This window comes from Mus musculus, chromosome 4 (genome assembly GCF_000001635.26).
Source record: "Mus musculus strain C57BL/6J chromosome 4, GRCm38.p6 C57BL/6J".
NCBI classification, from domain to species: Eukaryota; Metazoa; Chordata; class Mammalia; order Rodentia; family Muridae; genus Mus; species Mus musculus.
Window position 1 is genome coordinate 35,197,858 of NC_000070.6, and position 13,973 is coordinate 35,211,830.

The window sequence follows — 13,973 nt, forward strand, 5'->3', positions numbered from 1 at the left end:
GTTGGAGATATCCTGACAATGAAGACTGGACTTGTCTCAAGGACCTAACACCCCTAATCAGTAGGAAATAGTCTAAAAAGATGTGTGCAAACTTCCACCACTAACCTTCTTTCTCTCCTACCTAGTGTTGTGGGGTTGGAAGGAATTAGGGAGGATACAGGTGGGAAGGGATGTCGGGTCTAAGAACCCGATGTGGCAGCTAAAGCAAATAGGCCTGGCTTTGCTTGGAGAGCTCGCAGGTATTTCACCCAATCACAGTTTTGCACCTGCCCTGTGCCCTGTGTAGAGGGAGCTCTTTCAGAAATCACATTATCTAATTGAACAAGGGGTGCTAGGAAGTACTGTGTATCTCATTGTGACTTTAAAGGAAATTGGTAAAATTAAGATTTGTAAAAGCAAAGTTAGAAATGTGTTTTCTTTAATTCTGAGCTCATGATCTGAAACCCAAAAGCTGATTTTCATTTTGGGGGTGAAAGTGGAGACTGAACTCAGGGCTTTTAACTTTCTAGGTAAACATCAACCATATTAAGAATCCAATCACCAAAAGCTAAATTTTTATTTGCAAGAATTCAATTTTTAAGATAGTTTTTAATTTTGTAAACTTAATTATAAGAAATCTTGCATATATATATATATATATATATATATACACATATACATATATATATATACATACATACATACATACACACACATATATATATACATATATATATAAATATCACACACCAAAATTAACCAGACTCAACGTCTATACTAATCCATGAATTTCTACGGTTATCATAGGCATGTGGAACAGAAGCTGTGAGGCTCCACATTCAATTTACCCTTTCAGTATCAAATGTATTCCATGCACTCACCTACCACCTACAAGAAAAAAATCATGACAGAATTAAACTAGAAACACACACACAGACAGACAGACACACACACACACATCTTCCATAACTTGTATCCATTACATGAATCTAGTCCTTTCTATTGCCCTTTATATGTTATATTTAAATTTTAAATTGATATAATATTAGCACTCAGAAAATTGAGGCAGGTGGGTTGTTGTGAGTTTAAGGCCTGTCTACTTTTGCTTCAACTTGACAAAAGCTAGAATCATCAGAGAGGAGGCAGACTCAAAGCCTCCAAAATGCCTAGGCTGTAGGTAAGTCTGTGGGGCAATTGTGATTCCTGAGGGAGGGCCCAATCCATTGCGGGGTGGGGCCACCCTGGAGCTGGTGGTCCTGAGTTCTATAAGCAGTCTGAGCAAGCCTAGGGAGCGAGCCAGTCAGCAGCTTTCCTCCACGGCCTCCAGATTCCTGCCCTGCTTGAGCTCCTGTTCTGACTTCCTTTGATGATGAGCTGTGATGTAGACGCATAAGCTGAATAAACCCATTTCTCCCCAAGTTGCTTTGGTGCTCATGGTGTTTCCTCACAGCAATAGTAACCCTAACCAGGACAAAAGTTGGTACCAGGAAGACACAGGTGACAATTTGATGGCAGCAGTATGAAGGGCTGGGGCAGGGTTTTCCAGAAGGCATGCTCTGAATCAGTGTACAATATATGAGACATTTTCTTTGATACCAGGATCCATAGGTCCAGGAGTCAAGTGGTAGAAAAGAGAATAATTCTACTCACTCTCACCCTGTAGTGATCCATGGGAAGTGTTTGCTTCCTATTCCTGAGACCTTCAGTTCTGCTTGCCTAGAACAACATTACATTCATTGAACTGGAAGCTCAGATTTTCCTCTGGCAACTTTGGCCTTCTGATGCCCTTAAGTCAACCGGCTAAGAAAGGAATAACAGTGTTAGGAGGCGTGACTGATGCAGACTACCAAGGAGGACTGGGACTGCCTCCCCACTATGGAGGTAAGAAAGGTTATGTCTATAGGGCAGGAGATCCTTTGGGGCATGTGTTGGTGCTACGATGTCCTGTGATTAAAGTCAATGTTACAACAACCTGGTCCAGGCAGGATGACAAAGGGCACATACATGTAAGGAATGAAGGTATGGGTCACTCCTCCAGGAAAAGAGCCAAGACCTGCTGAGGTTCTTGCCAAGGGTGGAGAAAATACAAAATGGTTTAGCAGAGGAAGGTAGTTATAAATACTAAGGCCACATGACTAGTTGCAGAAAAGATGATTATAATTGACAGAGTTTCTGTCCTATTTTCTTAAGAAAGCATTTATACAGACATTTGTGCTTTCTTTCATCAATTTCTTTATCATATGATATAACATCAATTAAGATAACATCAATGGTTATCATATTTAAGTTTGAGATATTAAAAGAATAAGACATTGCCACCTATTGTAAATTTATCATGTTTGCTGTTGTATGAAGAATAGTTATATCACGTTAGGCATAATTAGGACTTGGTTAAATATATAATGAATGCATTTCTGATTGTATGTGGAATAGTTATTCATGTTTAGGTGTTTTTATGACATGGTTATTGTTTTCATTTGGAAATTAATTATGACATAAGGAGATATGATTGTGTATCAAGTTGATATTGGGTGGACTTGTAATAGTTACTTTTGGTTGTCATGTTGACTCCATCTAGAACCAAAAATCCAAAAGTAGAGGGCACACCTGTGAGAGAGTTTAACTTAATCTGAAGTAGAAAGATCCACTTCTAATCCAGACCTTTGAGGTAGGAAGACACTCTTTTAATCCAGATCATTTGAGATAGGAAAAGACATGCCATTTAATGCTATTGAGCCGGGCGTAGTGGTGTGCACGCCTTTAATCCCAGCACTTGGGAAGCAGAGGCAAGAGATTTCTGAGTTTGAGGCCAGCCTGGTCTACAACCCAGGACAGCCAGGGCTATACAGAGAAACCCTGTCTCGAAAAGCCAAACCAAACCAAACCAAACCAAACCAAACCAAACCAAACCAAACCAAATCAAACCAAACCAAACCCAAAACATTTAATCCACATCTAGTCTGGGCCACTTGTTCTGCTAGGAGCCTATATAAGGACACGGAAAAAGGAAGGTCTTGTCTTCTGCCTGATTACCTTCACCTTCGCTTTGCTAGCAAGACCATTCCTCACTAGCTTTGGCGCCTATTTCTTTGGGATTCCACTGTATACAGAAGGCAGCTGAGCCACCCGGCCTTGTGGACTGAACAACTATTGGATTCTTAGACTTACTGTTCACAGCCTGCCACTGATGGATTAGCTGGATCTTGGCCTGTAAGGCCAAAAGTCTAATACATCCCATATATCTAAGTTTTATTACTCTAGAGATTGCTGACTAATACACATGCATCTAGCCAATCAACACAGAGCAATTTTTGTATTTTCAGGGTACAATGAATTTCAGTACATGCACACAAAGTGTGATTCACTCAGGGTATCATAACTAGCATCTCAGATAGTTATCATTTTCTTTTGTTAGGAACATTCACAATTCCAATTACTAGCTATTTAAAAAACAAATACTAGAACTGGGGAAATGACTCAGTAGGCACAGTACTGATTTCTGTGTAAACATGAGGACCCAACCTATGTTAGGTTCCCAGCACCCATGTAATCAGTTGCAGCAGCCTATATCTATACCTGTAGCCTATATCTATACCTATAGCCTGTACTTAAAACCCAGTGTACTTATAACCTAGTATTGGGAGATGTACGGACAGGTAGATGTTAGGGCACCACTGCCTAGCCAGTCCATTCAATGGTTAGAGAGAGACCCTGCCTAAAATAATGCAGTGCAGAGTCAGACACTTGATATCAACCTCTGTCCACATACTTTCTCTCCCACATACACAAACCAGAAAAATACAACAAACTGTCACAATTATTCTACAGTGCTACAGAATATTGTAAGCTATCCTTTTAGTTATTTTAGGTATAATTTTAGTTATTCAACCCTGAGCCTCTCTATAGCTTTTTCCTAGAACTCTTTATAAGTTCTGGTAGTCTCCGTATTTACCTTCTACTTGTATGAGATAAACGTTTTAGCCTTTACACATAATGATAACATGCAGCATTTATCTTTCTGTGCCTGGCTTGTTTCACTTATCACAACTGACTTTCCTTTTTGTGGTCAAACACTTCACTGTGGCTATGTACCATTCATTTGTGCATGGGCGTTTAGACTGATCCTGCATGGTGACTCGTGCTGCAACACAGATGAAGGTGCCTGGGCTTCATCCACATACCGAGTCCATTTCTTTTCTTTCTTTCTTTCTTTTTTTTTTTTTTTCAGCAGACTTAATTCTTTTATTTTTCTCATATAAAAACCCTTATGTGGTAGCCACAGCTGGAGCCTGGGTCCTCTGAACAGAGACTCTGGTGTGGGTTTTCACAAGATGATCCGTGAATTCCTGATAAGGAGACTTGGTGAAGACAGTCTCTTTCCAGAGGTCGGGGGTCAGGTAGCTGTAAGTCTTGGAGATGGCATCAAAGGTGGCCTTAGCAAAGTTGCCCAGGGTGGCAGTGCAGCCTCTGGCTGAAGTGTAGCAGTCATCTATACCGGCCATCATCAGGAGCTTCAGGAGCAGAGACAATGCCAGTGCCTCTGGGGGCAGGGATGAGACGCACCAGCACAGAGCCACAGCGGCCTGTCACCTTGCATGGAACAGTGTGGGGCTTGCCAATCTTGTTCCCCCAGTAGCCTCTCCGCACAGGGACGATGGAAAGCTTGGCCAAGATGATGGCCCCTCGGATGGCAGTAGCAACCTCCTTGGAGCACTTAACACCAAGACCAACGTGACCATTGTAGTCCCCAATAGCGACGAAAGCCTTGAACCTGGTCCGCTGGCCAGCCCGAGTCTGCTTCTGCACTGGCATGATTTTCAGAACCTCATCCTTTAGGGACGCACCCAGGAAGAAATCAATGATCTCAGACTCCTTAATGCGCAGGGAGAACAGGTAGATCTCCTCCAAGGACTTGATCTTCATGTCCTTAACCAGGCGGCCCAGCTTGGTGACGGGGATCCACTCCTTGTCTTCAGCTTTACCTCCACGAGCCCCGCGGCCTCGACCACGGCCACGGCCTCGGCCACGACCACGGCCCCTAAGACCGCTGCCGAATCCTCCGTGGAAGCCGCCGCGGCCTCCTAATCCTGAGCCCCCAGGTCCTCTGGGCCCTCCCGCTGCACCGGCGTCATCTGCCATTTGGTGTTTTCCCGAAGAAGAAGAAGCGAGTCCATTTCTTTTAGGACTTGCCTAGTGGTGAGATTGTTGCTTCAAATGTCTAATTGCTCATTTATTATAGTGCTGAACCTTGTATGTTCTAGGCGACTGCTCTACCACTTCTAGTTTTTTAATTTAAACTGCCATCCTATCCTCTTGAATGGCAAATTAATAATTTAAATTCCTGCAAGTACACTTTCCCCATATCCTTGAAAGCATTTGTCACTTTTTGATGTTGTTTTGATAATATCCATCTAAGTGGGGCAATATCTCATCATGGTTTTGAATTTACCATATACGCAGCAATGCTAAGTACTACTTCATATATACCAGTTATTTTCATATCTTCTTTGGAGATGGCCACACTATCAGTACTTGCTTATATTGACCTGTGTGATGAACTGCCCACAAGTATCTCCTCTCCTTCTGTGGGTTATTACTGCACTCTGCAGGTTGCTTTCTTGGTTGTGCAAAAGCTTTGCAGTGTGATGTCATCTGTCAAGTTTGGGTTTTGTTGTTTTTGATTTGGGGAATATACTAAAAAACCAAAACCAAAACCAAAACCACCCTTTTCCCCAGACTGACGTGTTGAATGGTTTCTCCTAAGTTTTCTTCTAGTGGCTGCTGACCAGGATCTCAGGTTCAAGCGTCTTATGAGCTCAGTTTGTGTCTGGTGAGAATGAGCCACTCTGGCTTTTCTTCACAGGACGGCCAGTTCTCCCAGAGCACCACTGTAAGAGAGCTCCGTATCTCTGCTGTATATTCTTACTGTAAGTACTCCAGACTGAGTCCATCAGTGTCTATTGTGAAATTAGGTATGTCTATGCTACCAGCTTTGATGTTTCTGCATAAGATTGCCCTGCCTACTCAGGGTCTGTACTAATCAGACTCCATTAACATGACAAAGCACCCAGAAAACTCAGCTTTAAAGAGGAAATGTTTCTTCTGACTCACTGTTACAGTCTAAGGGCATAGTCCACTTTACTTTGGGTTCATGGAGTGGCAGAACACCAAGGCCAGGTGCACAGGGGAGAGCCTGGATGGAGAGGGGAGAGGTTGCAAACCAGGTTCCTACTGTATGCTCCATAGGTATGCCCCCAGTGCCTTAATGAGAAACATCTCAACGAGGCTACAATTCCTCGCATTTCCATCACTTCCCAACAGTGGCACCAGGTAAGATGAAATGTTCAGTGCATGCGAGCCTTTGGGGATACTGCATCAGAAGGGCAGCAAACCAAGGGGTACTTCTTTCTAGTTCTGTTAAGAACATCTTCACAAAAAGCCAGGTATGGTGGTGCACGCCTTTAATCCCAGCACTCGGGAGGCAGAGGCAGGCGGATTTCTGAGTTCGAGGCCAGCCTGGTCTACAGAGTGAGTTCCTGGACAGCCAGGGCTACACAGAGAAACCCTGTCTCGAAAAACCAAAAAAAAAAAAAAAAAAAAAAGACCATCTTCACATCTAGAGCGGATCTGTCCAGAGTCTGCAGAGAGCTCTGGGTTGGATAGGCATTTTAGCAGCAGTCTTTCAGTCCTGAGTACTGGATGTCTTCCCTTCATTTGTTCATCTTTACTTCTTTCATTTCATAATTGTCACAGCAGACATCACTCACTTCATCTATGGGGCTGTTTAGTTTGTAGCTACTGGGAGTATAATTATGGTCTTCATTTTTTTTTCTCAGCAATTTCATTTCTGGTATACAAAAAAAATAATTTTTTGGGGGGGGGTGCTCTACATCCTGTACTGGACTGGATTTGTCATTTAGGTGGCATCTAGGGCATCAGGCATGCTAAGTGTAGCCTCCCCTCCCCCAGCCTTAGGGCTCCACTGTTTACACCTGGAAGGAGCTTGCCGGCTCAATCGGTCTGCCACGCCCACTGCTGGAACCTGCCGCCTTGCTATTGGCCCCCCCTTCCCCTCCTTTATAACTGCGTGCTGATATAGTAAAATTGAGCTTTGATCAGAGTTGCTTTTGACTTGGCTCCGTTCTTTCTCTCGTTACCTAGCCCCTCTTCTCTTCCAGGTTTCCAAAATGCCTTTCCAGGCTAGAACCCAGGCTGTGATCTGCTGGCCGGACACAACAAGTAAGCACTTTTCTGCTAAGGGAAAGCCTCAGCCCAGAGTCTATGTTTTCATTTTTGTTTTGGCAAAAACTTATAGCACTAGACCTGAATAAAAGCCGTGAAAGTAGACATTATTATCTTGTTTCTCATCTTTGATAACGTGATTTCAGTGATTCCCTATTTGGTTTAATGCTGGTTGTAGATCTGCCCAGTGTAGACAGCTTTTGCATCACAGAAGTAGGAATGCTCCTTGAATACACAAGGTCAGTTAGGGTACCTAAAACAGCATCGCTTTTGTTTTGCTTCATTTTGCTATGTTTACATCCTTAAGAGACATTTTAATTTCTTACAATGAGTAAGTATGGTGCATATTCATAGCCACTCAGTAAGCAAAAGGAGCATCAACATTATCATATCAGCTCAGTCTGATTCAAGCATGCATTTACAAGGAAAGCACTGGGGCCAGACACATAGCTAGAGGGAACCAAGTGAAATATAAATATTACCCCATGGTGTTTCATACATGATACGAACTATAAATCCCTAAGACATACACTTCATGCTCAGAATGATGAAAACAAACCAGTACCCAGACAACTAAAACTATGAGACATTAAATGCTAACAATATACTTTCCAAAGCCTCTCAGTGATTATTTGTACCCTCCATCTCTACTTGTTGCGTCACACATGATAAATGATCGGCAAGTGTACCTTTAGCAAGCCTTGCACAAAGAGTCCCGATTCGTACTTAAAGGACGATTCTGCTTCACACAGCCTGGAGCATTTCCTCTCTGCTGGTGTCAGAAAAAGGCACAGCGTTCTTACTATCTAGAGGAAAAGAGTCAACATTGGAATGTGAAGTAAAAAGATCTTTGCTTGCTTATGAAATAAATTTAAATAGAAATTTTTGTTGCCATCATTAAAACAGTTCCCAAGTAAGGAGTATCCTTTGACAGGGCATGGGTCAAAACAACATACTGCTTACAAAGGGATTTTGTGGCCAGTTAAGTTTAGGAAGTAGCTGGTAAATCAACTGCATGGAATCTCAGAACTTGTTACACTTGAATAACTCTTGTTGCTCTCTAAGTGAAGAATATTTGTTCTTTCTCAACTGTATTTGGCCATGAAAGCTTCATCCGAGTGATCTGAGTGAGCAGTCATAGCCTAGTGTGATACTTGGCATATCTCTACCCAGCACCTACTGCCTTTGGAGTGGGCAGACCGCTCTGGAGAATAAACTGCGTGTTTCAATGAGGGAACTATTGTCTGATGCAAAGTGGCAACAGGACTGCCCAAAATCTTCCACAGAAAAAACCCTACTCACTTTCATGGGGAACAAGTGAATGGTGGATTTAGAAATGGTCGCCAGTAAGAAGAGTTGGCCTAGAGCTGTACAGAGAAAGGTAACCAGCTGTGCAGCTCTGCTGGACTCTGACCACAGCCAGAGACAGCGTCAAGACAGCACTTTTCAACTAGAGTAGTGGCAAGTTGTCTCTCAAAAATGAAATGATCAAGGACAAGCTACTTAACCTAAAAGAAGATGAAAGGTGAAAAAATATTTAAGTGATGCCCAAACAATGGAGCCTTTCTCTTTTCATACAGCCAACCATGATGACAGCCCACGGAACCCAAGGCCTTCAGCATCTCAAGTGGAAAGCTACTTTTTGGGGTTACACATAACAGCTCTAAATGCCTAGCTAAAATATAATGAGAGTTTTAGCATTCTGTCATAAATGATTGAATAAGAATTATGAATTTGGCAAATTAAAGTTCATATAAGTACACAGGCTTGTTCTCAAAAAAAAAAAAAAAAAAAAAAAGAAAAGAAGGAAAGGGATGAGTAACTTTGTAATGCAAATAACAACCCCTAACTTATTTCCATGTAAAACATTTAAAAAGAAATTAGGTTTGTTCCAGTTGATATGAATATGTATTTGTATGTCTTCAGTGACTATAAAGATGGCCACTTTCACCAATGGACAGATCGTGGAAACAGAAACTAAACAGGGACACAGTGAAACTAACAGAAGTAATGAAACAAATGGATCTGACAGATATCTACAGAACATTTTATCCTAAAACAAAAGGATATACCTTCTTCTCAGCACCTCATGGTACCTTCTCCAAAATTGACCACATAATTGGTCAGAAAAACAAGCCTCAACATATACAAAAATATTGAAATTGTCCCATGCATCCTATCAGATCACCATGGACTAAGGCTGATCTTCAATAACAAAATAAATAATAGAAAGCCAACATTCACGTGGAAACTGAACAACAGTCTTCTCAATGATACCTTGGTCAAGGAAGGAATGAAGAAAGAAATTAAGGACTTTTTGGAGTTTAATGAAAATGAAGCCACTACATACCCAAACTTATGGGACACAATGATAGCATTTCTAAGGGGAAAACTCATAGCTCTGAGTGCCTCCAAAAGGAAACTAGAGAGAGCACACATTAGCAGCTTGACAACACACCTAAAAGCTCTAGAACAAAAAGAAGCAAATTCACCCAAGAGGAGTAGACGGCAGGAAACAATCAAACTCAGGGGTGAAATCAACCAAGTGGAAACAAGAAGAACTATTCAAAGAATCAACCAATCAAGGAGCTGGTTCTTAGAGAAAATCAACAAGATAGATAAACCCTTAGCCAGACTCACTAGAGGCCACAGGGAAAGTATTCTAATTAACAAAATCAGAAATGAAAAGGGAGACATAACAACAGATCCTGAAGAAATCCAAAACACCATCAGATCCTTCTACAAAAGGCTATACTCAACAAAACTGGAGAACCTGGATGAAATGGACAAGTTTCTAGACAGATACCAGGTACCAAAGTTAAATCAAGATCAGGTTAATGATCTAAACAGTCCTATATCCCCTAAAGAAATAGAAGCAGTCATTAATAGTCTCCCAACCAAAAAAAATCCCAGGACCAGATGGGTTTAGTGCAGAGTTCTATCAGACCTTCAAAGAAGATCTAATTCCAGTTCTTCACAAACTATTCCACAAAACAGAAGCAGAAGGTACTCTACCCAACTCATTCTATGAAGCCACAATTACTCTGATACCTAAACCACAGAAAGAACCAACAAAGATAGAGAACTTCAGACCAATTTCCCTTATGAATATTGATGCAAAAATACTCAGTAAAATTCTCACTAACTGAATCCAAGAACTCATCAAAACAATCATCCATCCTGACCAAGTAGGTTTTATTCCAGGGATGCAGAGATGGTTCAATATACGGAAATCCATCAATGTAATCCATTATATAAACTCAAAGACAAAAACCACATGATCATCTCGTTAGATGAGGAGAAAGCATTTGTCAAAATCCAACACCCATTCATGATAAAAGTCTTGGAAAGATCAGGAATTCAAGGCCCATACCTAAACATGATAAAAGCAATCTACAGCAAACCAGTAGCCAACATCAAAGTAAATGGTGAGAAGCTGGAAGCAACCCCACTAAAATCAGGGACTAGACAAGGCTGTCCACTTTCTTCCTCCCTATTCAACACTGTACTTGAAGTCTTAGCCAGAGCAATTCGATAACAAGAGGAGATCAAGGGGATACAAATTGGAAAGGAAGAAGTCAAAATATCACTTTTTGCAGATGATATGGTAGTATATATAAGTGACCCTAAGAATTCCACCAGAGAACTCCTAAATCTGATAAACAGCTTCAATGAAGTAGCTGGATATAAAATTAACTCAAACAAGTAATGGCCTTTCTCTATACAAAGGATAAACAGGCTGAGAAAGAAATTAGGAAAACAACACCCTTCTCAATAGTCACAAATAATATAAAATACCTTGGCGTGACTCTAAGGAAGTGAAAGATCTGTATGACAAGAACTTAAAGTCTCTGAAGAAAGAAATTAAAGAAGATCTCAGAAGATGGAAAGATCTCCCATGCTCATGGATTGGCAGGATCAACATTGTAAAAATGGCTATCTTGCCAAAAGCAATCTACAGATTCAATGCAATCCCCATCAAAATTCCAACTCAATTCTTCAACGAATTAGAAAGGGCAATATGCAAATTCATCTGGAATAACAAAAAACCTAGGATAGCAAAAACTCTTCTCAAGGATAAAAGATCCTCTGGTGGAATCACCATGCCTGACCTAAAGCTGTACTACAGGGCAATTGTGATAAAAACTGCATGGTAGTGGTATATACAGACAAGTAGACCAATGGAATAGAATTGAAGACCCAGAAATGAACCCACACACCTATGGTCACTTGATCTTTGACAAGGGAGCTAAAACCATCCAGTGGAAAAAAGCATTTTCAACAAATGGTGCTAGCACAACTGGCGGATATCATGTAGAAGAATGCAAATTAATCCATTCCTATTTCCTTGTACTAATGTCAAATCCATGTGGATCAAGGAACTCCACATAAAACCAGAGACAGTGAAGCTTATAGAGGAGAGAGTGGGGAACAGCCTCGAAGATATTGGCTCAGGGGAAAAATTCCTGAATAGAACATCAATGGCTTGTGCTGTAAGAGCGAGAATCGACAAATGGTACCTCATAAAATTGCAAAGCTTCTGTAAGGCAAAAGACACCATCAATAAGACAAAAAGGTCACCAACAGATTTGGAAAGGATCTTTACCTATCCTAAATCAGATAGGGGACTAATATCCAATATATATAAAGAACTCAAGAAGGTGGACTCCAGAAAATCAAATAACCCCATTAAAAATGGGGCTCAGAGCTAAACCAAGAATTCTCACCTGAGGAATACCGAATGGCAGAGAAGCACCTGAAAAAAAAACTCAGCATCCTTAATCATCAGGTAAATGCAAATCAAAACAACCCTGAGATTCCACCTCACACCAGTCAGAATGGCTACGATGAAAAATTCAGGTGACAGCAGATGCTGGCGAGGATGTGGAGAAATAGGAATACTCCTCCATTGTTCGTGGAATTGCAAGCTTGTACAACCACTCTGGAAATCAGTCTGGCCGTTCCTCAGAAAATTGGACATAGTACTACCGGAGGATCCCACAATACCTCTCCTGGGCATATATCCAGAAGATGTTCCAACCGGTAAGAAGGTCACATGCTCCACTATGTTCATAGCAGCCTTATTTATAATAGCCAGAAGCTGGAAAGAACCCAGATGTCCTTCAACAGAGGAATGGATACAGAAAATGTGGTACATTTATACAATGGAGTACTACTCAGCTATTAAAAAGAATGAATTTATGAAATTCCTAGGCAAATGGATGGACTTGGAGGGCATCATCCTGAGTGAGGTAACCCAATCACAAAGGAACTCACACAATATGTACTCACTGATAAGTGGATATTAGCCCAGAAACTTAGGATACCCAAGATATAAGATACAATTTGCAAAACACATGAAATTCAAGAAGAATGAAAACCAAAGTGTGGACACTTTGTCCCTTCTTAGAATTGGGAACAAAACACCCATGGAAGGAGTTACAGAGACAAAGTTTGGAACTGAGACGAAAGGATGGACGATCTAGATACTGCCATCCTGGGGATCCATCTCATAATCAGCTTCCAAACGCTGACACCATTGCACACACTAGCAAGATTTTGCTAAAAGGACCCTGATATAGCTGTCTCTTGTGAGGCTATGCTGGGGCCTAGCAAACAGAGAAGTGGATGCTCACAGTCAGCTATTGGATGGATCACAGGGCCCCCAATGGAGGAGCTAGAGAAAGTACCTAAGGAGCTAAAGGGGTCTGCAACCCTTTAGGTGGAACAACAATATGAACTAACCAGTACCCCCTGGAGCTCGTGTCTCTAGCTGCATATGTATCAGAAGATGGTCTAGTTGGCCATCATTGGAAAGAGAGGCCCATTGGTCTTGCAAATTTTATATGTCTCAGTACAGGTGAACGCCAAGGCCAAAGGGGAGTGGGTGGATAGGGGAGTGGGAGTGGGTGGGAGGGTATGGGAAACTTTTGGGATAGCATTGGAAATGTAAATGAAGAAAATACCTAATTAAAATAAAATAAAAAAGTAATAACAAAAATAAAAAAGAGTATCAAAATTAATTTGGTAATTGAATTCTTACTCATTCTATTAGAGTCAGTTCTGCTAGAGGGTGTCAGAGAAATTTGGTAAAATTACATTGCTTCCTTATACTATGGGGTTATTTCAATTGCAGCCTACTGTTTAGATGATAATGTATGATATGCTAGTGATGATAAAAGTCAGATCATGTTCAACTGTAGAACGAATTACCTTATTTACTTTCTCTGCACTGCTGCCAACTACAACGGAACAGCCACAGGTCTGCAGGTGTGAGCTGATGGCACTGTAGGTAAGGAAAACATTGACGGAGTTACAGCTTCACAACGACAAAGCCCAGCAAGGTTAGGACAACACACAAGAGCTTGATGAACACCAAAGCCATCTGCATGATGTCATCTTTTATTCGGGTAAAACCCTGCATTTTTTAGGGACCTTTCACAGGTCTTAAGACAACTCGGGACAGGAGCGGCTCACTGCTAAAGTGTGCCTGCCGCTCTTGCAGAGACAATCCAGAACCCACATGGAGACTCACAACCATCTAGTTTCAAGAAAGCCAAAGCCCTCTTTTCCCTTTTTCAGGTACCAGGCATACATAAATATGGTGTACATACACATATGCAGGTATTCAAACACACATAAAATTAAATCCATTTTAAGGAAAAAGATACCCCAGTTAGGTAATAGATGCCGTTAAGCACGGTCACCTGGTATTTCACTGTGAGCTTATTATAGGAAGGGAATGTGACATA

The 13,973-nt window shown here is 41.4% G+C and overlaps 1 protein-coding gene and 1 pseudogene across 4 annotated transcripts in view; both read right to left on the minus strand.

The window, feature by feature from the left end:
• The window catches only part of C9orf72 (C9orf72, member of C9orf72-SMCR8 complex), a 34,869-nt gene that overhangs the window by 6,573 nt on the left and 14,323 nt on the right, over positions 1-13,973 (minus strand). For all 4 annotated transcript variants that reach the window (XM_006538292.4, XM_006538293.4, NM_028466.2 and 1 more), the window contains 2 exons: positions 13,435-13,507; positions 7,911-8,027 (listed from right to left, as the gene is read on the minus strand). In XM_006538292.4, the coding sequence (XP_006538355.1) occupies positions 7,911-8,027; positions 13,435-13,507 (190 nt within the window). The remainder of the gene's footprint in view (positions 1-7,910; positions 8,028-13,434; positions 13,508-13,973) is intronic.
• Positions 4,204-5,144, minus strand: Gm12366 (predicted gene 12366; annotated as a pseudogene).